Source organism: Rhinolophus hipposideros, assembly GCF_964194185.1.
Source record: "Rhinolophus hipposideros genome assembly, chromosome: X".
Classification (NCBI taxonomy): domain Eukaryota; kingdom Metazoa; phylum Chordata; class Mammalia; order Chiroptera; family Rhinolophidae; genus Rhinolophus; species Rhinolophus hipposideros.
The window spans coordinates 97,318,816-97,344,523 of NC_138046.1; the positions used below are offsets into that span (position 1 = coordinate 97,318,816).

The 25,708-nt window shown below is 41.8% G+C and overlaps 2 protein-coding genes across 4 annotated transcripts in view; one reads left to right on the plus strand and one right to left on the minus strand.

The window, feature by feature from the left end:
* The window catches only part of OTC (ornithine transcarbamylase), an 81,965-nt gene extending 56,377 nt beyond the window's left edge, over positions 1-25,588 (minus strand). Inside the window, exon 1 of the mRNA XM_081042604.1 lies at positions 25,333-25,588. The gene's annotated coding sequence lies outside the window, so the exon portion shown is untranslated. The remainder of the gene's footprint in view (positions 1-25,332) is intronic.
* Positions 25,353-25,708, plus strand: part of RPGR (retinitis pigmentosa GTPase regulator) — a 57,230-nt gene continuing 56,874 nt past the window's right edge. For 2 of the 3 annotated variants that reach the window (XM_081042601.1, XM_081042602.1), the window contains exon 1: positions 25,353-25,555. In XM_081042601.1, the coding sequence (XP_080898727.1) occupies positions 25,393-25,555 (163 nt within the window). In that variant the 5' untranslated portion in view covers positions 25,353-25,392. The remainder of the gene's footprint in view (positions 25,556-25,708) is intronic. The other variant, XM_081042603.1, reaches the window with a different exon arrangement.

A 25,708-nucleotide genomic window follows, 5' to 3' on the forward strand; every position in this document is an offset into this window, starting at 1 on the left:
TATTTCCTATTACTCTCTAGTGGTAAATTCGTGTGGTAGGTTTTGTAAGAAGGGCCCTCCACCATTCCCAAGAGAGATGGGGCTGTGGGGGGGGGGGGTGGCATGGCGTAGTCCAATCTCTGTGGAAGGCTGAAAATCAAAGTAAAAGTACAATATAGGCAGAGTTGACAGGGAGCTTTTCTCTGTTGTTGAGGGCTCATCAAAGGCTGTAGGTCTTACTGGAGATCAGCCATTCTGAATTCATCTAGCTGGCTAACTAAAAGAGTGAAAAAGAAAAACAGCCATGCCACATGAGAACAACACCGCTTCAATGTTATTCCATTTTTCAACAGACTCACACTCTCAAGTTCCTAATAAGATGGGTGATTCGACGCTTTCACATTTTCAAATAGCAAGTATGGATTTGGACTGATTCATCCTCAGCCCCCATTCACTATGACAGATGGCTAGCCAGGAGTTTCAGAATTGTAGTCTGGCTACTGGATATAGACAATAGAATATTAGTAACTGTCAAGCCCAAATATTTGGAAGAGGTTTTGCTTGCAAAAATTTAACTTGTAATAATTGTAAAAAAAAAAATCAATCATCACTGAAATTTACAAAGAAGAATATAAGTTTAAGTTTCAAGCTTTGGTTATTCGTTCAGTTGATTATTTTCAGCTCAGTGATGATTCTTTGCTAAAGACTATGGAATAAAATTTCATCACACTTTTATCTGATGTAACTCAGTGAGACGGAATAATAAAATAATGAACATTTGTCTGTCACTTTACAGTTTTCACACACATTATCTCATTGATTATCAGTAGACTGTGACTTCATGTGTCTGGAATGAAATATCTTATTTACCACGCTTATCTCCAACACCTTGTCTAGGGTGTGGCACAAAGTGGGTGCTCGGTAAGTATTTATTAAATGAATAATTGAACTACCTTGTGCTAGAGCAGAACAGATACTCCTCTTTTTCCTGTTTTATAGGTGAAGCAACATTATGGGAAACCTGAGTGACTTGCTCAAGGTCATATAGCCAGCGAGTGGTGGTGCCAGGCCTTGAAGCTAATTCTTGAGACTCTGAAACCTGAGCTTTCCTCCAGATTCTTGGATATATGATCTAACTCCGGCACTAATTGGTAAAGCCCCTACTCTCTCTGGACTTCATTTACCCTATCTGCATAATAAGGAGGCATGATTCTGTGGCTCTGAGGTCCCACCTAGGTCTAATAATAGGGGCTTAATTTACAATATCATTTACAATGTCATTCTGGCTTCTGAGTCTCATATAGACCAAGGAAGTGGTGCTAATGGTGGAATTCAGAGAACCCAGATCTGGCCCAGAGAAGGGAGGCCCAGGGCCACTGTCACATGTCCGATTCCTAACAGTGGAGAAAAAATTCAGACTAGAAGCTTCCTCCTTTAGGAAGTCAGTAAAGTTGTTTTGAGGTTGGTTTCGGTTGTAAAGAGGCTCTGGGAAAACTCTCATTATTAACATGTTCTAGCTACTCTAGAAGCTTTCTTGCAATGAAGTCCACGTTTGATAGCCTTGCTTACCCAACTAGCTCACCCCTCACGTCTTCTTCTCCACAGAAACACCCCGCACCACTTTCCACCACACACTCCACGGCTATAAGCGAAATGGAGATTTTATGGTGAATTCAGTGGAGACAGCCTCCTTTGCACATGCTGCTGAGAGTTCCAGGGATGGATTTCAAATTTGTACTTTATTTTTAAAATATCATTCTCCTCATCACACACAAGGCCCCTTTGCAGGCGCTCTGTAAATATGAAGCTAGTTGCTATTTAGGGTCTGTTCTTTTAAAGAAATGATTAATCCCCATGCCCTAGAATCATATATTGTTTTCAAGCAAACCCGAATACAAGCTGAAGGCCCTATGTAAATTAGTTCCTCTAATTTTCTTCAGCCAGTTGCTCATTTGAAATGTACACAAACGGAAAATGTCAAGAACATTTAGTCTATTATACCTGCGTGGTTAGTCCCCCCTCACCCCCCACACACACACCCCAGTGCACAATGAAATCTGATTACAGAGAACTGAGCAATGAAAGCTCTGCTGGAATTAGAGACAGCTGTCTCAAATAAGGGTTGAACCTGGCACTACACCCTGCAGAAAGAGGCCTTTTGAAGCTGCAGAATAGATAAATTTCATTTATCACCATGGTTCCGACATCAGACTCAATCTCTGGCTGTCATCACTTACCGAAAATTTCGAACCATGAAATTGTGACCATTTCTAAGAGCTGCATTGTTCAGTAGGTTCCTCAAATTAAACAGCATCTTCTTTTGCTATGCTCTTGAAAATGCCTCACGAATGTAGCCAGTGGAGTCCACCTAACAGCTAGGAATGCTTTCAATTGCACTGAGAGAGCAAAGGTAATATTACCCTTCAACTACGTTATCAAATTCCCGTTTAGAGATATTGCAGGGCAGAGTACAGGGGCATTTGAACTTTAAGCCTAGCTCCACCACTTCCTTTTTGTTTGGTTTTGTTTTTTGAAAAGGAATCCTGACTCTTTTGGTACCCAGACTCCTCATTTTTCATAATATATTTATGCTGTCACATATTTGTACAAAATCAATTGACAAGTATTCATTGAGCGTATAATATATGCAAGGCACTGCAGTGCTGGCTGCCGAGAAGGCACACAGAAATAACGCATTCAGAAAATGGGAATTGGCAGTGCCAACCACCAGATGTAGACGTGACAGCCCTGAGTATTTCCTGTGATATCACTTTCCTCCCTGTAAGCCCCAGCTTTTCCACAAAAACGAATAGAAAGAAGTGTTGAAAGAAGGGCCCTGGAAGTTGTTTTTGGCTTGTTTGGTTGGTTGGTTGGTTTTGGTGGCAAGAAGCTGGATAGAAGTATAGTAAAATGATCTCAGTCCTGGAGCTCCCACTGTGCCTTGCACATAGTAGGTCTTCAATAAATTAGTAGTCGCCTATTCATTCTAGCAGGAACCCAGATTCAGTAGATGTAGGGAGGGGAGGTACCATATGCTCCTCTCCTGGCAGCCTCTTCAGATCAGTAAGGGGCCATCCAAAGCTTCACTTTCATTCATTCATTCAGTTATAAATTGCATGTTTTCAAAATCTATCCTGTGTCAATACTAGGTTAGCCTAGAGTTTCAGAGGAGGAAGATGATTCACCTTTGCAGAGTTTACAGTTCAGTAAGGGTGATAAGATTTGTAACTAAATATCCATAACACAAGCCCATAGGAGAGGTCCAGATAAAGTGCTACCACATCACAGGAAAGGGGAATGAGTGCTCTAAACTGGGAAAGGTGGGAGGCAGGGAAAGAGGAAAAGGGATGCTGGCTGCCTCCCCCGGTCAGTTCATTTGACTTTAGCAAACCCAGATAAGGACTTGCTAGAATTATATGTAATGCAAGAAAAGTGTTATTTAAAAACCAACTTTGGCCACTTCAGGGGCAGGAATGGTTGTGATATCATAATTAATATCAGCAGAAAAATAAATCCTGACATTATTCCCTTCTACTTACAGAGAATGATGTGGGATAAAGAGAAGGAAAGACTGAAATTCCCAAACCTCTGCCAAATCTTCTATTCTGGAAAGAATATTCCAGACAGAGGTAAGTGTTTGCAAAGGCCTGGAGGTAAAAAGGTGTAGAGCGAATGCTCCAAGTGGGAGAATGGATGGCTGCTTTGTTTGAAGAGACCACAAAGCATCTCTGAAGAGGCAAAACAGGACAGTTGTTTCAGAAAGCGAAATTGCTCTGCATAATACAGGGAAGGAAACTGAATGTTTGCAGGGAGACTGAGGAAGAAAAAGTCAAACTCCATGCTAATGGAAAGCCCATATCTTCAGTCAACTGTGCTACCTACACAAACAACTCGTATGAGCAACAACATTTGGGAACAAATCAAGAAGAGTCTGCAGTGCTGTGGTAGAGTGTGAGCAGAACTTCTAAGACGCCAAATCAACCCATGAACCATCGTAATTCTATGGAGGTAGGTGCTCAGTCCATCAGAGGGATTAAAAACAAAACAAACTTAAACCACCCATAACCCCCAGAGACTGGAAGAGAGGAGCTGCCCCAAAAGTAGGATGAGGCTAAAGGCAATTTCACTGACTCTCAGAAAACAATATATCTCAAATGACATCTGGGTCACATGTGGAAAAACACCTTACAGGGTTTGACGTCCATCCTCAGAATGCATCCAGGTGCTCTTATTGACCCATTCACTCTGTGATTCCTCTAATGCCTCTTCAACTTCCTGGTTTGGCTCGCTACCTAGTTCCCTTTGTCTATCCAGCCCTCCATTCGCTCATTTGTTTCTGCCACCAACAATTGTGCAGCCACAATAGGCCTGGTGTCTGTGCTGGGGGGGGGCACTGAGGGATATAGTGATCAATAGTAGTGATGAGTCTCTTCTCACATGGAGTTCACCATTTGGAATGACCCCACAGCACGACTTCTGTCTCTTTCCTCTGACCCCATGCATTCTAACCAAGGGGGAGGGGCTTGTTCCCTGCTCCCTTGCTTCAGACCTCCTGGGACCTCCCGCTTGGTTTGCTCCTCATACAGCTTCCAGCATGGGGGTGGGGGGGTTGGGGTAGAGGTTAAATGGGGTTCCTAGAGGAGGTGGCACTGATCCTTGATGACTTGGGAAGAATTAGGGAATTATCAAAACTGGAGGGACCTACAAAGAATATTATATACCAAAGGAAGGAACCTGGAGTAGACCCAGAAGAAGGAACAAATAGGGTGTGTGGAGTAGCAACAAATAGTTAACAACTGGAGGGGTGGATCCACCCCATCATTGACCATTTATATGAAGCCCTGCCACTACCAAGCAAGTTATGAACAACATAAAACCATGAGTGTCCATGCCCTACTCATATCTCCTTTGCACTTGGTCTTCCCCTACATAGCTGCTGCTTCTTAATGCAAGCACCCACAGCTGTCTGCCTAAGGATAAACACCCCTGCGTGGGCAACCATGAGGCGTGTTTTACCCACTCCCCCGATGCCCCAGTGGGACTGAGCCTCAATTGCCCACAACAGAAACCTGCTCATATGTATTAGCTGTCTTTCCTTCATTGTCTCCCTTCCCTCACTCTCCTACCAGTGCATCCTGGGATCATTTTCCAAATAAACCACCTGAATTCAAATCCCTTTCAACGGCTGCTTCTGTAAGAACTCGATCTTTGCTCAAGTCTACCTTCTCAACGATTTTTTAACGCTCTGCTTGTTGTTCGCTTCCCCCAGCCCCTCTTATCTCTGATTTGGTACAGGGCTTTCAGTGTCAACATCTTGTCCCTCCCCGCATATAATAAGGAACCTTTACTCTCATATTTAGTCCTAGTTATCCTGCAACATGGTCTGCTTAAAGTGACCAGCGTGACATCACTGAACACAAGGTTGGGAAGACAGGTGTAAGACTGGTTCTCACAAGCTTTGTAAGCTGACTCCAGTACACTACTGCCTACAACCCCCACCCAGAAAGGAGGATTTTGTCAAGCTTTGAAAAGGAATATTGAGGGTGGCCGGATGGCTCAGTTGGTTAGAACGCGAGCTCTGAACAACAAGGTTGTCAGTTCAATTCCCACATGGGATGGTGGGCTGCGCCCCCTGCAACTAAAGATTGAAAATGACAACCGGACTTGGAACTGAGCTGCGCCCTCCACAACTAGATTAAAGGACAACTACTTGGAGCTGATGGGTCCTGGAGAAACACACTGTTCCCCAATATTCCCCAATAAAATTTATTAAATAAAAAGGAATATTGGAATCAGATTGTTGAGGGCCATAGAAAGATTATGGAGTGAAGAATTTATAGTAAAAGGAAAATTAATATAGTTTTAGAGCTGGGGCAGACAAGGAGACATATGTCATTACCTGCATTGTGTTTTGAAAACATTAATCCAGCACCATTGTGTAAGAAGTAAGGGTGGGGAGAAAAGGGAGGCAAAGTGACAGAGGTTACTGTGTTATAACAAGGGCCTGAGCACACACTGGGGCTGTGGATATAAAAAACGGGGTGATGCAAGAGGTATTTAGGGATTAGAATCCACCTATCAGGACAGTTGACTGGACAGTGAGGGAAGGGAGATGGACAAGCTGATGAGACCTCAGGCTTTCAAGTTTGTCCTATCTCATTTGAGTCTAAAATTCCAAATAGTCAAATGTTACCATTGGGGATATAAACAGTGTGAGTTTGCCGACATTTAAAGTTTGTAAGCATCATATATGAAGCCGCAACATTTCTTTGAAATTGCTACTGTGCCTCCCTAGTGAAATCTAAGCATTGAAGACGGAATCCATGTGATGTAAAGGAAAGAATTATGAAAAGGATGTTTGAAGATCAAATGTGACCTCTGGCTGCATCGCTAACTGATGGTGAATTTGGCCAAGTCACTTGACTCCTAAGACCCGGAGAATCCTCCTCTCTTCAACTAAATGTTTTATAAAATGAGCTATTACACTGCTTGGTAAACTTTAACATGCTAACCAAACATGAGGTACAGTGTCTACAAGCGTTAGCGTGGCTATCGCCAAAGATCTACTGCAAATTTGAGCTTTGCACAAATAAAACATACGGCTGTTACTGCACTGAGAAGCTCTGTTTATTTCAGAGTGTTGCTAATTACATGAGTACTTTTTATAGCTGGTCATCTGAAATCTTTAAGACCCTAGAAAACCACAGCATTTGCATGCAGTACACACTTTGGTTACAAGCATTGTGAGATTGTTGCTGGTGAGCTAGCTTCCACTGGATATGAACAAAGAAGCACGGATCCCTATCTGAGACCAGTGGCCATGCTATGAGCAAGAAGAAAAGCAGCCTTAGAATGAAGCTGTAGTTTGGCAGCGGAAGAAGGAAGGAATCCTGGTCACGTATGACATCATTTAGTTGCAAAACCAACCAACCTCATGACTCTCCTTACCACTGGACCTTGTTATGTAAAATAATAAATATCCTTTTTTTAAAAATTACTCTGAATTGGGGTTTTTTTTGTTGCTTGCAATCAAATGCATGATGTCCTTCAAAGATGTGATTCTAGTTTAGAACTTATCATTTGGTTGAATGACCTTGGGCAAGTCAGTTTCCTGACCTGCAAATGGAAACAATATTCTTTTTCTCTCCTTTAGTTTTAAAATTTTTGTTGAATGAATGTACTTGATATGTTTGGGGTTTTTTTAATTTTTAAAAATTATCTTACAATAAACTTAAGTGTGTTTTTTTTTTTTTGGTATACAGTGCTGAGTGTAAACATATAGAGTTGTGTAACCAGCACCACAATCAGAATACAGAACAATTCTATCTCCCCCCAAAACTCCCCTTTAAGTCCTTTTGTAGTCACACCCTCCTCTCACTACTAATTCCTGGCATATTGATCTTTTCTGTTTCCCTTATACTTTTGCCATTTCCAGAATGTGACATAAATGGGATCATACAATCTGTCATCTTTTGAGACTGGCTTCTTTCACTCGGCACAATGCCTTTGAGATTCACCCGTATTGCTGTGTTTGTCACTAGCTTATTCCTTTTTATGGCTGAGTAGTATTTCATTGTATGGATATATCATAGTTTATCTATTCCCCATCAAAGGACGTTTGGGTTGCTTCCCAGTTTTGGAACTTACAAATAGAGCTGCTACAAATATTTGTGTATGGGTTTTAGTGTGAACATAAGTTTTATTTCTCTATGCTAAATATTTAGGAGTAAAATGGCTGGATTATATGGTAGGTAGATGTTTAACTTTAGAAAAAAAACTGCCAAAATATTTTCCAGAGTGACTATACCATTTTGCAGTCGTCCCAGTACTGGATGAGGGCTCCAGTTGCTCTGAGTCCTTACCAATGCATGGAATTGTCAGTATTTTTCATTTGTTGCTGTTGAGGTAGATATATAGTGGTTTCTCACTGTGGTTTTAGTTTGCATTTCCTTAAAGGCTAAAGATTTTAAGCATCTTTCCTTGTGCTTATTCGTCATCCATACATCTTCTTGGATGAAGTGTCTGTCAAATCTTTTGCCTACTTTATTTTTTTAATTGAGTTGTTTGTTTTCTTATTGTTTAATTGTGAGAGTTCTTTATGTACCCTGGATACAAGACTTTTATATTGGATGTGTGTTTTGCAAATATTTTCTCCTAGTCTGTACCTTGTCTTTTCAGTCTCTTGATGGTGCCTTTTGCAGAGCAATAGTTTTTAATCTTGATCAAGTTCAACTTACCATTTTTTCTTTTTATAGATAACAATGTTAATGCTATATCTGTGAACTCGTTACCTAACCCAAGGTCACAAAGATTTTCTCCTATGTCTTCTGACATTTTTATAGCCTTTCAAGTGACATTTAGATTTGTGATCCATTTTGAGTTAAGTTTCATTCAAAGTGTAGGTTCAGGTTGAAACTTTTGTGGGGGCATATGGATGTCCAATTTCCTTTTCTTGAAGGCCCTCTATGGCCTAGGTCATATACAATTTTCTGAAGAATCTACAAAATCCTTTTGTGCTCAGGTCCCTGGAATGCTGCATAAAGCTGTAGCTTACTGTAAGAATGTTTTATTATGTATGTGACTTGGATCTGCATGGGAATTGGCGAAAGAAAATAAATTAGAATTATAATAGTGAAGTAAATCACCCGTCCGCTGGCTACTATTTTCCTCTTCATTTGTATATAGGTCACCCACGGAGCTCCTGCTTTACAGACAATCTGAAAATTACTTTTTAATTAACAGATGGTAACGGGACTTTGTCAAAATATTGATTCAGGGTTGTTTTCTTGCTACATCACTGCTAAGTATTTGTTTAAACATGCCGGACCCTGGGGGCAATTGTGAAATCAGTGAAGATTATCTCTGACCCTCTCTCCACCCCTTTTCACACCATACCCTTTTAATTGAGGCATGTGGAGAAGGTAAACAGAGTCCTACATGAAGACCAAAATTCTGAACCAGTGCATAAAATGCTGGTCATCAAATTCAGGTGCAATCTCTCATCTCTCATGTCATGTAAACCATATTTTTATTGAAGTCACTCTTCTGTTATTCGTTTATTTACTCTGGCAGTTGTGGATTTTAATCAGAGCCTAGAATTTTTCAGAGCTTAGATAGGGACAAAAAGTCAACTTTTCATACTGGATAATTTGTATTTTGTGATCTGGTAAATTTTGGCATTAGAAGAGAAGACTAGGAAATGCACACACAATTTATGAGGTAGGAAAAGGGTAAATAAATATGGTTAATGATCTAACCTTTTGTCTCATAAACAGATGAGATGCAAAAGGCAAGGTTATCTTTCGTGGGTGCCCTTTTATTTGCTCAAGCTCCCACCCAGAATCCTAGAGCCATCTCTTCCCCCATAGGCTGATTCCAATTCCTCCCCTGGGAAGCACAGAGGTCACGCTGTGCATAAAGATTTATTAGCAGACCAAAGGCTATCAAACATTAAGCGAACAGGGAACTCACAGAGGTTCAAATTTCACCAGTGTCTCAATGATCCTCTCTGATGCTCCCTAGAATTGCCAGATAATTCTAGAGTCTGAGTGATGTGGGGGCCCCCGTGAAGCTATTGGCATTGCTTCCTACTGCTCAGGGCTTGTCTATGAGGGCTGTCCTGATAATAATTTCCGTGGCAATATTCTCCCTTCAAGCCCAGGACACATATCCTTGATGTCCTTAAAATCACTGTTTAGTGAAAGCCTTCCCTGCCTATCTCTAGTTATTGGAGAAACCTACAGTCATCTTTGGGGTTGGTGCCTCTTTCCAGACACTACTTGGGAAGCCCTCTTGATCAGTTCATGACTGTTTTATGAGGCCATGTCTGCTAAACAAGGGCTCTGCCCTCATCTCAAGCTACTGGTGAAACATAGCCTTCTTCTCTTAAGGCTGCTCCACTCGTAACAATTCTGTGGCCTGTAAAGATGGGACCTACCCATGGTGCAGAAGATAGACTATGAGAATCATGTCCCCAAAACAAGAGAGAAACAAGCCCCTTTCTTGGAGTTTTGTTGACTGTTTGGAGCCTGGATCATAGAGATCCAGCACTCATATTTACCGATTTCATCCTCCAGAAGTCTTCAACTGGAATTCAGCATCCTTTCTTCCAGAGAACCAAGGAGTTAATGGGTTGCTAGGTCAGCTTCAGTTGTTACCCAGAATAGTACCATTCAGGAATATGCAGACACCTCAAAGCCATATGAGGAGAATTAATCCAGGGATTGGGGAATCAGTTAAGGTTGGAGAGCTATTTATTGTGAGCAAATTCCTCAGCATCTTTAAGCCTCAGTTTCCTCTTCTGTTAATTGGTGGTACTAGCAGCTCCTATCTCATGGTTTGGTTGTGCAGATGAAATGTGATAATGGATATTGAGTACTGTAGCACAGTACCTGGCTCAGTGTTCAAAGTTATGTTTCCTTATTTACTAGCATCAGTACACGTGGTGGTGAGAGTCCCCACCCCTAGCCCAGTTGTTGGCTTATAAAGGCATTGAGGTACACTGGTTTTTTTTTGTTGTTTTTACCGTTAGTCCTCTAAACTAATCAAAAATAAAAACCAGAAACAATGTTTCTCAATGAGGACCTATGATGTTTTCTTCTCTCTTTTCGTTTTCCTCCTAAATGATGGGAAAAACCAGGGACTTTGTTCTCCCTCAGTATTTCAACTGCCTAACTTTTCAAGTTTCTAATCTTTCATGGCCTGATACTATTTTCCTTCTGTAACCCTGTCCTGCTAACCAACTATCCTATTTGAGATGGCAATGAGATAAAGTAATTAATGATTGTTAAGTGCTTTGAAAATACAAAGGACTCTATAAATGCCAAGGGTCGTTATTGCCTTCCAGTATAATGAAATGGTATGATAAAAATGGATCATAAAATCTCTTTGCTACCATGGCCACTACTCTTTTTGCCAGTTAAATTTACAGTTGCAGCCTGTTTGTTCAAAGCAATGAGGGACATAAAAACAATCCAGTCGTTTTCCAAAATATGTGTCCCTGATCAATTGCACACAAAATGACTCTGGAGACATCAGCAATGCATTTTGCAAAGTCCATATGAGAATAATGCATCATGATCACCTTCAGTTTCTAATGACAATGAAGCAAGGCCCAGCTGGGCCCCCTGTGCTCAGAATGCCTCCGGGCTGCCCTGCCCCCATCCAAGTGGGCTTCACACCCCCTGTGGCTGAGCTCAGAATGCCTCCGGGATGCCCTGTCCGGTTCCGGCTCCTTATCTTAGATTATCACCTTGTAGATGCTTGCTAATTACAAACTCTATCGCTTAGCATTTTCCCAGGTTACTCCCCCACTGTTCCCAGACCGCTGGCGCCACAAGAGATAGGATGACAGGGAGCATCACAAAAGGAAAACAGACCTCTGGGACTTCGTCATGCAGCCTCTGGGAGAGTGCCATGATTTTCCCTTACATACCCCTAGCCAGTCTGAAAATGTTAAGGCAGTTTTTGGAGGTGTGAACCCGCTGTCTTCTCAGATCACCGGTAATAAACGCTTATTCTATGACTGAACTCCTGTGTCAGTCTATTGGCTGAGTAGCCTGCGAAGGCAGCTCGAGCCCCGGACTCGTTTGGCCTCCGGTTACATCACTGTCTCTTCCCCACACACAAGCCGTTTTTCTGTAATGAATGTGCTGTTCATATCTCTTCTGCACGTATTAGTTAGTTTATATCACTACCAGATGTTTGTTCCTATGCACCATGCATCATAGCAGCAGGACACTGGACAGAGAGGATAAATAATCCCGGTAACCTTGGGTTAGGTAGGGGACAAAGTGTAAATGTATTATTGAGTTTAGAAGAAACTGTTTGATCAACTTAAAGTGAAAGCCATTTGGTAGTTTTCCTATTACAATTGCAAATGGGACAGCATTTTTAAACTTGCCAAGTGCAACTGCCATACGTGGAAGCCCATCTATTTCTTTATGTTTGGGGAAGCCTGAGGACTCGAGTTAAGATTTTACAAATGATTGAGACATATGGCGGGACACAAAGAATTGGGTTTCCATTGGAGTGCCTGAACACACTCACAACTCCAGATTCAGGGTTGTTTTGGAACCAAACTCATATGAAAGTGTTTAACAATTTGAAATTGACCACAATTTTCAGAACATTCCGTGCTATTTTTTTTTTATCTTGACACTGCCCTTTGATTTGACAAAGTAATGTTGGCACCTGACACTATTCCTTAACTTTATTAAGTGAGTATAATTAAGAGTTATTTGCATTCAATTATTTGCTTATCTGCTTCTTTGATTGTGCTTTCTCTTTTCATCAATACCAATTTTAGCTTCATTTAATCAAAGTGGTGAAATAATTAGATAGATAAGAGATTTAAAGTAAAACTGATGCACCAACCCTGATAAGATCCTAAGGCCTCCCAGAATATTAACTTCCTTTATCACTGTTCTTCCTAAGGTTCACCTTGATTTTTATGTTCATTTTAACTTTGGCGGGAGTACTGAGAAAGCTATTAAAATCAACATGAACTACCCAAAGGCAATTAAGGTTAAAATGCTTCAATATCTAATATTACAGAAGGAACTCCACAAATATGACTTGCTGACGTATGTAGAAGTTTCATATACAATGAAAAACTGGGTTAAAATGATCATTTTAAACTAGTGATTAGATAAAAGGAAAGATCTGAGCCTATGTATTTATTAAGTTTTTAATGTAAGCATAATGCCTTCTAATTTTTTTTTTTAATTTACTAGATTCTTGAGAAGTCTGAGATCATGGAGTCTTAGACATAGATGGACCCTAAATATTTTAGTCAAACTCTCTCCTCCACAGGACCAGGGAACTACAGTGACTTTCTCAAAATCGAGTAGAGAAGGAGAAAGAGAGAACACAAGTGAGAGAGTGAGAAATAGAAAAAGGCCTCTGGACTCCTAGGTCTTTCCATTACTTATTGACAGAAAAAAGAGGGCTTTTCAGGGCCCAGCATCCGAAATCCCCTTCAGTTCTCATAGTGTGAGTCTTACTGTAGCATCTTAGTATAAAAATTTTCCCTCCCTCTCTCCAAGCCTTGCAAAGCCAGGTCATGGGGCACATGAGCCAGCACATGCTCTCACCTGGGGCTTTGAATCTTGAAGGATTAAAGAAAAAGAGCCAGTGCGATGAAATGTACAAAACTGTAATCCACCAGCATTCCTGGCTGTGCCCAGTGGCTAGCACACTCTTGTCATGGTGATGAGGCCCAGTGGTGGCTGTGAATTACAGCAAAATCCGCAGCAACATCCTAATCCCATCTCCTGCTGCCTCCTTTCCCTAGTTTCCCCCCTCTTTGCCTAAGCATTCCTCTTCAGACATTCTGTTAATTCTATGAGTTCCTTGATGATTTCCCACTAAATTCCTTTTGTCCCCCAAGAACTCTGACTCAGAAATTGGTACCACAAAGTGAACTGCAGGCAACTGACCCTCAAGGAAAAGTGATAAAACCGGGATTGGTTCACTGACATTAAAACTCCCCCTTAGAAATACAGTAGCAATATAGCTGATTAAACATTTACTTATGGTCACCTGGAATGGTGATTTAGAGTAGGATTTAAGGAGATTAGTATGAAGGGCATGAGGAGTTTAATGACAGCCAATGAAGTGGCCGATTCTTACAATGAATAGCTTAATGGTGAAAAAAGGCCTCTGCCTCAGCAGATCTGAGATGGTCAAAGATAAATTCAGATTTTGGTTTGATCCTGTGTGCTGCTGAATTATAATATCACAGTGGTATTCACAGTCCTGACAGGTTTCTTCAGTGCATATTGTGGCATTATCTGGGTTAGACTGAAAGCTGGAAAATCGACATGGAAATATATGAAAGGATTTAGAGGACCCTAAGAATGCTGCACCCTTAATTCTCATTGAATCTCCCTTGCCAGCTCAAGAAATCTCTTCTAGCTTGTCTGATGAAACAGTTCTTCCCTTGATTGAAGATTCTCTTTCACTTGAGGGAGTTACCTCGTAAGATGAAGCCAGCTCATGTCATCGTCCCCCTTCCCCCCACTAATTCCCAACATTGTCAGATTTCCACATAACCCTGGGAGGGGAGTGGCAATGAAAAAGGCAAAAGCCAGAGAAGGCCAAAGAACTCCTGGATTTCTAGTTTATATTGAAAAAACTCTAGGGAAGTGTGTGTGGGAATAGAGTATAAGCATATTTGATCAAGGATGACAAATGTAAGTTTGGATTGGTCTGGATCCAACAATTCAAGATTCATTGTGGATTGAGCAGCTATATTGAATCTGAGGGGTGACGAAGGGAAACGCTTCCAGTGGACAAAACTTCAAGCAGTGCGCTTCACTGGCACCTTACCTGGAGAGAGAGAAGCCTTGAGTCATGGGTCTATACCAAGTCATAAGCAGTTGTTAGTGACTTGGCCAGATGATTAGGGACATCAAAGGAAAAAGATTAAACACTGAAGACAAGGAGGTTTTGAAAAAAAATGTGAATGGACTTCTCAGAGGGTGAGAATATTGATGCCTCTTGTGAATGCATACTAAAAGATACAGAGTGCCCAAGAGTCTCTTATGTCGGTCTCACGACTATCCATTAAAAAATGTTACACTTCATTTTAGGGCCATAAATACAAATGTGTCCTATATAAATAGCAGCTGAAAAAACCCCAACATTGTATTGAGAGAAATACATGTTCAATGGAGTTTAGGTATTAACAGCCTAATAGGCGTTCTATCAAGAAAACATTGATTAGAGCATTCTGCTGATATATGTATATATATTTGGCTGCCCAGCATTTGAACCCCCAACTAGGTTTGAGGATCTTAGTCCTGCTGTCTTGTATAAAGATCTAAAGAGATAAAGGAATCTTTCTAAGATCAGGAAATGGGGGAAAGAAGGAAATGAGAGAGAGAGAGAGAGAGAGAGAGAGAGAGAACTGGAAGTAAAAATAAATCTCCGTACTCTTGTCTAGTAGACTTACTGCTGCAGATTAGTAAAGGAGATTTAGGAGGTCATCTGTTAATGGAGATTGTCTTTTTTAAAAGAGACAGAACTGCCTTTTTAATATTTTTTCTTATTGAGGTAACATTTGTTAATAACATTATATCAGTTTTAGGTGTACAACATTATAATTTGATATCTCTACACTACTGCATGCTCACCACCACACGTCTAGTTTCCGTGTATTACCATATACGTGACCTGCCTTGTTTTTGAGCTCTTTCTTAATATTTACAAATCCTCAAATGTGTGAGCCTTGAAAGAAGGCAGCAGCCCAGTTCCCCCCAGGGAAGCCAAATGAGGCAATACTCCCTGTCTCCACCCCTTGGCAAAGAGGGTGAACTAGTAGGTGAACTAGCCTCAGCCAATTGGATGCTCCTCCCCCGGACTCTGCTCTCAAAAATGTGACTGAAAGATGAAAGAACAGTGAGATCAGAAGGATGGTGAAAGCAGTGGCTGCATCCAATAGTGGTGTCCTAGCCAGATTGCTCCTGTTCGGTAGCCTCCCTTGAGCTCTGCTTTTTATTTTTATGAGCCTCATTCTTCAATCTTTCCTCTGATTCTGTGCACTAGTTTCAAGTGCTAGATATCTACCTAGGAAAGCTGATTTGTATGAGCTATCTCAATGAGTTCTCCTGTCTTCTAGCTTTGGGTGGAATTTGGCAATTGGAATCCAAGCTGGAAAATGGAGGGAGAGAGGAGAGTGAAGTCGGAATATTTGTTTGCATGATTTCCCATGAGGTCACCTTGCATTGGCTGTTCCTCAATAAAAATTCACTGTTCCTCTCAAGGTGGCCTGCTCCACACACCTCTCTCCTTTCTCCCCTTCCATGTTCTAATAAACTCTCCATCCTTCATCTCTTTTTATAATCTTTTCACATTAGTTTCAGGTGTACAAAGCAATGTAATAGACATTTACACCCCTCACAAAGTGATAACCCCTCCAAGTCTACTACCCCTCTGACATTATATATAGCTGTTACTGTACCATTGCCTATATTACCTGTGCTGCACTTGAAATCCCACGACTATATACGCAGAGGGTGCCAAAAAATGTATACACATTTTAAGAAAGGAAAAAACTATTAATCATAATACTCAATATATACCGATAACAAAAGATGGATACAAGTCACCTGTGACTTCCACAATTACAAGACGTGCTTTCTGATGATGGCAAACTACTGCGTGATCAATGCTGACCAAAGTGTCCACTTGTATTCATGTTTTTGGCACCCCTGGTATATATATATATATATATATATATACATATATTTAATTATAGTTGAAATTCAGTATTCTTCTATTTCAGCTTCAGGTGCACAGCACACTTCATCGATTGTGTAGATGCCTGCCCATCCCTTCATCTTTTTGGGCCAAGGGACAGTGACCGCTCTACTGCTGACTCCTGGGTCCTTGCACTATGCCTTGTGGCTGCTCCAATCCCCTTCCTATACTTTGAAATTAGTTCCGTTATAAGAAAACCCTTCTCAGATTATCCTAATAAGAGGGTGCCATCTGTTTGTCAGAAACCTGACTGATATGCCTTCGAGTGCACTTCTTTTCTGGTTAAACTTTGAGCCAAAGAAACCCAACAGGCTTAGCATCTTAAGAGGAGGAGAAAGAAGACACAAAAGCCTAGAGTTGGGATCAAAAGTGAAATTTTCAGTGAATGGTAATAAATGACACTTAATGTAGCCAAGGAACCCTGTTAGTTAAAAGTCACCCACGGAAAGGCACAGATAAAAAATAGCTCAAAATCCAGTTAGAGAGTCTTCAAGCCTGACTGCCAATCACGAAAGAGCAATGGCTACCAGCTGGTGTGAAAGGGAGCTTCTGTTACAGATATATAATTGCTGAACAATCGGGCCATTCATTTTTAAGTGTCAGAAGAGTCATTAACTCCTCCCTCATTCCCTCCCAATTCATATGGCGTTTAGCACAAAGTAAAATGCACATAGGTTCTTCCACACGTCTCCTCCACAGTGTTCTTTGCTGTCAGAGACGCAGCTGCACCATGTCTGCAATGCTGGAGCATGAAAAAGCTATTAATCTGGCTCCATCTAGATGCACCCAGGCTAACTGCAGAGCTGCCTCCAGCTTCATTATAGGAGTATGTGCAAAATAATACAATTTTAAAACACAGACCATAAAACAAATAATGGGACTTAAAATTAAGAGAGAAAGTAAATAATAGGTAAAGAGTTTACTGAAAGGCTGGCACTACAGATTTTGCACACATCATCTCACTTCAGCGACACAATCCTGCAAATTAGGAGTTATTATCCTGATTTAACAGATGAAGAATCAGAGGCAGAGTAAGCAACTTGCCCAGAATACTCAGGTAATAAGTGGTAAAGCCAGATTTTAAAACCATGCTATCCCAAGACTATTTTCCAAATTGAGGTGTTCCCCAGGGGCTGCTGAAAACATCCATCTTGGTGGTGCAAACCAAATACTAGAACTTTTAGTTATGTTTATTTTTATCTCATCATTTTAAATCTTTCTGTACATGTTTTACAATATAAATATATGAGTACAGTAGTACATGCATACAAATATGTAAATACCTATGTATTGCTTCTGCTGAATAGCTTTCCTTCATCTCTGCCTTTATTTCTTTCTGAGCATCATTCCTCAGTCTTCTCACTCATTCGGTGCACCAGCTGATAGCCTCAAGTGCTAGGTATCTACCCAGGCAGGCTGATTTGCATGGGCTACAGCAACGAGCTCTCGAGTCTTCTGGCTTCTGGTTGGTTATGAATGAGGATGTGTAATCTAAAAAGTTTGAAGCCCCCCTGCTCTGTGCTCTTTCAAGAGGCAGTATAGTGCAATTGTTAGAAGCATAGATTCAGGACCCAGACTGCATGTGTTCGAACCTCAGCCCCGCCACATTTTAGCTGGGAGACCCTGGGTAACTTAACCTCTCTGTACCTCAGTTTTCTCTTCTGTAATGTGCAAATTTAAATAATTACTACATAGAGGGCTTACACCAATATCTGGCACATTCTATGAGTCTAATAATCTAAGCCCTTATCATCACATTACATGATCCTTCAACGTACTCATTCAGGAAATTACCTAGTCATACAACTACTGCCATAGATCCCTGACAACGCTTTTGTTTTTCTTTTTTAATTTATTGTTTAAACTATAGTTGACGTGCAATGTTATATTAGTTTCAGGTGTACAACATAGTTATTTAACATTTACTTACCTGACGATGTGATCACAATGATAAGTCTAGTACCCACCTGTCACCTGTCACTGAATGACTTACTCACCAGTCATTCTGGTGAGTAAGAATGTAGACCCAGTAGTCCAGTTCACTTCTGGGTTCTGCCATTTTCAAGGCCTGTGACTTTGAACTTCTTTGGGAAATATACTTAATGTAAGTATATTTAACTTCTTTGGGAAATATACTTAATGTAAGTGTTGTTAAGAGTATAAAATTAGTTAATATTTGCAACTTAAATTAGTGCCTGCAACAAAATAGATGCTACATATTGCAGCCATTATTATAATTAATTTGTTCTCCAAATACATTATAAAGTGTGAGGGAAATAAAGTTTGTTGTATTTAGAAGGATAAAAAATATCATGAAAAATTCTGGAATCAAGGGTCAAAAAAAAACTGTACAAAGTTATTATGATATTATTGACTATTTTCCCCATGCTGTACATTACATCCCTGTGACTTATTTATTTTATAACTGGAACTTTGTATCTCTTATTCCCCTTCACCTTTTTCCCCACCCCCCACTCCCACAATTCTTCTTTTGGAATTGTCTCCTAAATTAGTGCGTGAGCTACCCAAGATCATCAGAGCCATTTCTTTATAGTCACCCTTTATTTGTCACCTCAAAGGACATTTTTCTTCTTGAAAATCCTTTATATGTTTTGTCTATTTAAGTTTCAAATTATTCTGTAAAACACTTCTAAAATCTAATACAAATGCAGTCATTAAGGATTTTCACTTCTGTGACTTTTTACAAGAACATACCCCTAGCTCTAGTCTCTTCCAAAAGAAGAGGCAAAGCATGTTATCAGCAATTTCAGCAATGCTAGACTAAATTACCTCCCTAAGAAGAGGAAATGTCTAAGTTATCTATCAAAAATAATACTCATTTTACTGCAAAAAAAATAACCATTTTATCAGAGCACAGTGTAATGTAGGGAATCCAATAATCAGTGTCAAATAAAACTAGGTTTGATTCCTGGCTCAAAATTTGCTAATAGAATCATTTACAGGTCACTGACATCTGTATTTTATAATTCCTTGCTTGCAGGTTTAGAGGGAGATGAGCTCAGTGAGGTGGAGAGCCAGGTGATGCAGCATTTTGTACGCTGTTAGGACTTTGGATTTTGAGTCAGCGGGGAAGCCATTGGAGGGTTTTGACAAAGGGGAAGGCATGTCATGCCCTTAAAAGGATCATTCTGACTCCTGGGTTGTGAATACTGCTAGGGTGGAAGCAGGGACACCAATTAAGGGGTGATGGCAGTAGTGCAGGTGAAAGGTGATGGTGTCTTGGAACAGGGTGGTAATAGTGGAGGTGATGAGACGTGATGGGTTTGCAGACATATTTGGAAGCTAGAACTTTCTGAGCATATATTTAAAAGGATGATGTAGGCAAAAGGCCTCAATCACATATCCGGTATGCAATAAAACCACTAAAGGGACACAGTCATTACTAGTCCATGCTCAAAATCTCTACAGTAATCAATGGATAGCCAGTTTGTTCTGATTGGTATCAACTAGGATCTTCTAACATATTTTTTCCTTCCTAAAATATTCCAATTTTTCCTCAATAGGCAGATGGTATAGTCCTAAGAGCTAGAGTTCTGTAGTCAGACAGACATGAATTTAAATCTTGGCTCCATCTCTTAGTAACTGTTTGACCTTGAGCAAGTTACTTAATCTCTCCATACCTCATTGTCTTCATCTGCAAAATGGGGAAACTGAATAAAATATAACCCAGAAAATTTTGTGAGGATTCAATAAGTTAGCATATTATGTAAAGTACTTAGAACTGTGCCTGCCACGTATGAGTAGTAAATGCTCATTAAATATTAGCTATTACTCTTTTTAAATAAAACTCCCTGGCTTTGGACTTGAGCATGCTCACTTCATATATCTTGGAGCTGCACAGCAAAAATTCAAAAATTAAAGAAGCCATAAGAATCTGATTTGTAAATTCAGATGCTTATGGGATTTCATAATGGAGTTCTCAAAGTGGAGACACACCTGTTTATCTGATTCCAAACAGGGAAATAAACAGCGATAGCGGCTGCATTGTAATGCAACTCAAAATATAAGCCTTGGAAGTTTTGTTGAATGCTGTCAAAAAAAGGCACTTGTTCAGCTAAAAAGCATAATCAATCAAATGTCTTCCTTGTTCATACATGTCTCTATTTTCAGTTGACACAAAATTCTTCAGAAATGAATAACAACTAGAATTAATAGGGGAAATTGCCAAGAGCTGTATATGTTGTCAGATGGGTGGTGACTTCTGTACGTCAACATGATTTCCTGAGGAGTATATGAGTGGTTGGCTATGTAGGAGTTCTGACAATTAAGTTCGTGAGTTCATCCTAGAAAAAGTGCTACACACCTCATTGCTGAATATCACTACGGTCACCTTCAAACGACTCCCCTTGGGAAGCTATGCACTGATGCCAGTGCCTAGTCCACCCTTCAAAGCAATTTTGGAACTCTTTCTGGAATGACCATCAGACCTGTCATCATATTACCCTTGATGTCCTGAATGTCATCAAAATGTCCTCCTTTCAATATTTCCTTTATCTTCGGGTAAAGAAAGAAGTCATTGGGGGCCAGATCAGGTGAGTAGGCAGGGTGTTCCAATACAGCTATTTGTTTACTGGCTAAAAACTCCCTCACAGACAGTGCCGTGGGAGCTGGTGCATTGTCATGATGCAAGAGCCATGAATTATTGGCAAAAGTTCATGTCGTCTGACTTTTTCACGTAGCCTGTTCAGCACTTCCAAATAGTAATGTTGGTGAACTGTTTGTCCAGTTGGTACCAATTTATCATGAATAATCCCTCTGATATCAAAAAAGGTCACCAACATCATTGCAAAAAGTTCGCGCACGTAATTGTCAGACCTTGTATGAAGGAGGTATCAAAAGAGCACACAAAGGAGAGTCACAAAGTTATACCTTTGAAGTCTCTGCCCTCTCCAACACGAGGGAGGTGACTCCACAGGCTGAAACCATGTGGCTACAGGGATTGTGGCAGAGGTATTTCCTACTCACAGAATGTCATGGATGCTCCCACATTTCCCAGCCCCCCTGACAGTATGCAGGGGCACAGAACACTGGATCTGGCCAATGGGTTGTGAGAAGGAGACACGTGTCACATGTGGCCTGAAGCACTGACTTGCCTGCTCCCTCTCTCTCTTGCCCTGTTACAGCAACCGAAGAGGTCAGGATCACATCTGGCGCAGCTACAAGACAGCTGTACCTTCACCAGTAATCTGGGCCCAAGCGACCTGATGGAGCAGATCCCCTTGCTGACTCAACTGGACGTGTAGCATCAATGAGGAAGAAACTTTTCGTTTGTGTTCAGCACTGAGGTCAGGGTATTGTTTGCATTGCAGCATAGCCTGGGTTATGCTGACGAATATAGTGAACACAGCCGACTCTGCTTTATTGATAATAGCTAACACTGTTGAATTGCAGGCAGCAAGCTGTGAATTCTACATGCATTACATAATATCTCACAACAACCTTCTGAGATAGACAATAGTATTATCATATATTATGTGACATATATAATATATATCTATATCATACATATCAATAGTCTATACGTATCATCTATATGTAGATATAGATATAGCATGTATTTCAGGAGTGTACTGTGAAAGGAGGCTTTCTTCCTTCCCGCTTGTTATGCTAGAAGTCGTGTCTCTCCTTCCAGCTATGGCCAGTCCCTCCACATGAGATCTCGATGCCATCTCTTCCTCCCTTACAATATTGATTATTCCTTTGGTCTCCTGAACCTGTGTTTCCTCCCCTTCTATTCAGTGTATCCCTCAGGATTCTCAACTCTCTCCAAGCTTAACAAAAGCCCTCCATCCACCTCTCTTCTTCCTCCAATGATTATCTTCCCTTTTTTCCTAGACCATCTCCATCTCTTCTCTCCAAAGCATTCACCCTTACTTCTTTCCCTTAACCTCTCCCACTCTCTGACTACTCCAATATTGTTTCCTCCTCCAGCACTCTACCAAACAGCTCTTTTCAGCACAGCTCATGATCTCTGCATTCCTAAATTCAGTGGGCATTTAGTTTTCACCTTACTTGATTTCTCAGCATCACATGACACAACTGACCACACCCTCCTTGTTGAAACCCTGTTCCATAGGTTGTCCCTCTCTAATCACTCTATCTTCTTTTCAGCCTCAGCATCTGTTGCTGGGCCATTAAATTTGGGCCTTCATCACATCTCATAATAACCTCCCTTTTCGTCTCATTCTGTAGTCACTTTCTAGTTGTTCACCTAGCAGTCTTTCCCAAGGCTGCTATCACCACCCAGACCCCGGCATCTGCCAAAAATGTGCCTCCATCTGGAGCTTCTGCTCAATTGTCTGCTCAGCTCAGCACCTCCACTTTGATGTCAGGAACTGTCATGTTCTCCCTACGAGACCTACCTAACTCCAAATCCTCCTGCTTCTTCCTCGGTGTTCCCCAACTCAGTAACTAGCACCACCTTTCCCCTGTCTCCCTATCTTGGAAACCTGAGAGTAGGGCTACCTTGATACCTTTGGGAGTGCTCGGCACCAAAATGCACTTTACTGTATTTTGAAAGGGAAAAAAAAAATCAATTCATATCATAAATACAGTAAGCCTTAAAAATTCTGATTTTCCCACAGAGACACAATAATAGTTTAAAAAATAATATCCAATCCTTTGCAAAATAATTTAGGGCCCCTTCTTTGCTGTTGCTCTAAGAGCTGTTTGGTATTCCTGCTCTGCCTAGGAGTCAATAGTCAGATGCCATTTCCTGTTGATTCTACATCCTAAAATATTTTCATATCTACCTGCTCCTCTCTGGTGCCAATGCCCTGTATTCCAAGCCAGTGTGACTGCTTGTCTGAATTTCTGCAGTAGTCCCTGAAACCTCTTCCCTGCTCCAATTTATTCTCCACAAAGCCAGGCCGAATGATTCCAGGAATACACATAACTGATCCTAAATATCCACTGTTTGAAAGCCCTCGGTGGCTTCCAATGGTCCTCAGGATAAAATCTCAGATCCTTAACAGCCCCAAGACCCTGCCACCTTTCCATGAGCCAGTGTCACCTATTTGAGCTCCTGGAAAGAGCCAAGCTCCTTATGAGCCTTTGCATGTGATTTACTCTCTGCCCAGAGTTTCTCACCCCTCCCAGCTTCTTCTTCAGTTCTTACATTTAATGTCCTTTCTTCTCATAAACTTTCCTTAACCTCTCACACCAAGTCAATGCTCTTTGTTAAACACTTTCATAGTAGTTCCCACTTTACTTTGTAAGTAGTTATTTGTGTATTGGATAGTTTAAGCTCCCCTCCTGATTTTTTAAATTATTGCTTTTCAGTTACAGTTGACATTCAATATTATTTTTTTATATTCGTTTCAGGTGTACAGCATAGTGGTTAGACATTTATGTAATTTATGAAATGATCCTCCAATTAGTCCAGGACCCACCTGGCATGATATATAGTTGTTGCCACATTATTGACTATATTCTCTGTGCTGTACTTTACATCCCCATGACTATTTTGTAACTAGCAATTTATATTTCTTAATTCCCTTCACCTTTCTCACTGAGATCCTCAACCCCTTCTCCCCTCTGGCAACCATAAGTTTGTTTTCTGTATCTATGAGTCTGTTTGTTTTGTTTGTTCGTTTATTTTGTTCTTTAGATTCCACATATAAGTGAGATCATATGTCAGAAAGAGAAATTAAGAAAGCAATCCCATTTACAATTGCATCAAAAAAAAATACCTAGGAATGAATTTGACCAATGAGATAAAAGACCTATACTTGGAAAACTAACTATAAGACACTGAAGAAAGAAATTGAAGAAGATACAAATAAATGGAAGCATATGCCATGCTCATGGATAGGAAGAATTAACATTGTTAAAATGTCCATGCTACCGAAAGCAATCTATAGATCCAATGCAACCCCTATCAAAATACCAGTGGCATTTCCCCCCTCCCAATTGTAATCCAAATGCCCTAAAAAAGTCAGTAACACACTTCCATACACACAGGAATTCAGGGATCTTTGAATACAGCTTTGTTTAATTCTAGAGCCTATGCCCATAACATCTAATCCTGGAAGATGGCTTTTTGCCTTTTTGTTTTATGATGGTGAGGTGTTGATGCACTGGAAACTGTTTGCCTCCAGAAAAATATAACATCTCTGGGCAAATTCTAGAGCAATGATGTTCTGCTGTTGGTGAACCTCTTTGATCATATTGTTGTCACTGATTGTACACCTCAGTCTTCTCTTGTGGAAAGACACAAGGGGGCCATTCAGCACACAGGCTGAACTGGCTAAACTGAACTCCAACTCTCCCATTGTATAATTTACACATCTGTAAACGGGGGTAACATTAACCACTTTATAGGGCTGTAGGAGGGCTGACTCATTCAATAAAGATTTAATGAACATCTAGTATATGCCCACTTTGTTGTTAGATGTCAGGGATACAAATGCGATTTGGGATGTTTAGCAGAGTGCCTATCTCATTTAGTTATAAATGGTCACTATCACTAGTATATTACAGTTGTGTGTCGACGTTTGCCTATGTGAGAGCTTGAGTGAGAGCATGTGATATTTGCGACGTCTGTCACTATCCGGACTGGGTCCCAGCGGGGCCTTGAACTACACCCACCACCACAAACAAGCCTGGACGCTCTGGAGCAACACCGCGCGGCGTGGCAGCCCCACCCCTCTAGGCCACCAGGGGGCGCGCGGCCTCCCCGCCCCTCCGCTGCGTCTGCGCCTGCGCCCCCACCAACTGCCTGGCTTCCGCTCTCCCCGCCCCGCTGCGTCCGCCTCGCCCCGCCCCTCCCCGATTCGCCCCGCCCCGCCCCGATTCGCCCCGCCCCTATTCGCCCCGCCCCGCCCCGCCCCGATTCGCCCCGCCCCGCCGCGTCCGCCTCGCCCCGCCCCGCCCCGATTCGCCCCGCCCCGATTCGCCCTGCCCCGATTCGCCCCGCCCCGATTCGCCCCGCCCCGCCCCGCCCCTCCCCGATTCGCCCCGCCCCTCCCCGATTCGCCCCGCCCCGCCGCGTCCGCCTCGCCCCGCCCCGCCCCGATTCGCCCAGCCCCGATTCGCCCAGCCCCGATTCGCCCCGCCCCGCGAGCTTACGCCACGCCTTCGTTGCCCTTGGTTGCTGTTTGTTGACTTCCGGGAACGCTGTCGTCGCAAATGCCCAGAGTATCGCCGTGGGGACACGAGGGGCAACCGGAGCCCGAATTGGGGCTATGGCTCTGCCTTAGGCCCAACCAGGTTGACCCTATCGTCTTCCCGGCTCAGAGGCGGTCTCCCTTTGTCCCCGTTGGCATGGTGGAACCTGAGGAGGTGGTGCCCGGTGAGTCGCGCCCGCAGTGGTGGCGGCGGGCCCAGAGGGAGGGTCTGCGGAAGGGCGGGCAGCCAGGCTCCGCCTCCGGGCCGGCCCCGGCTGGGGACAAGCCTGGGCCGCGGCTGCCCGAGTGGAGCCGGATCTCTGGCCGAGCTCCCGCGA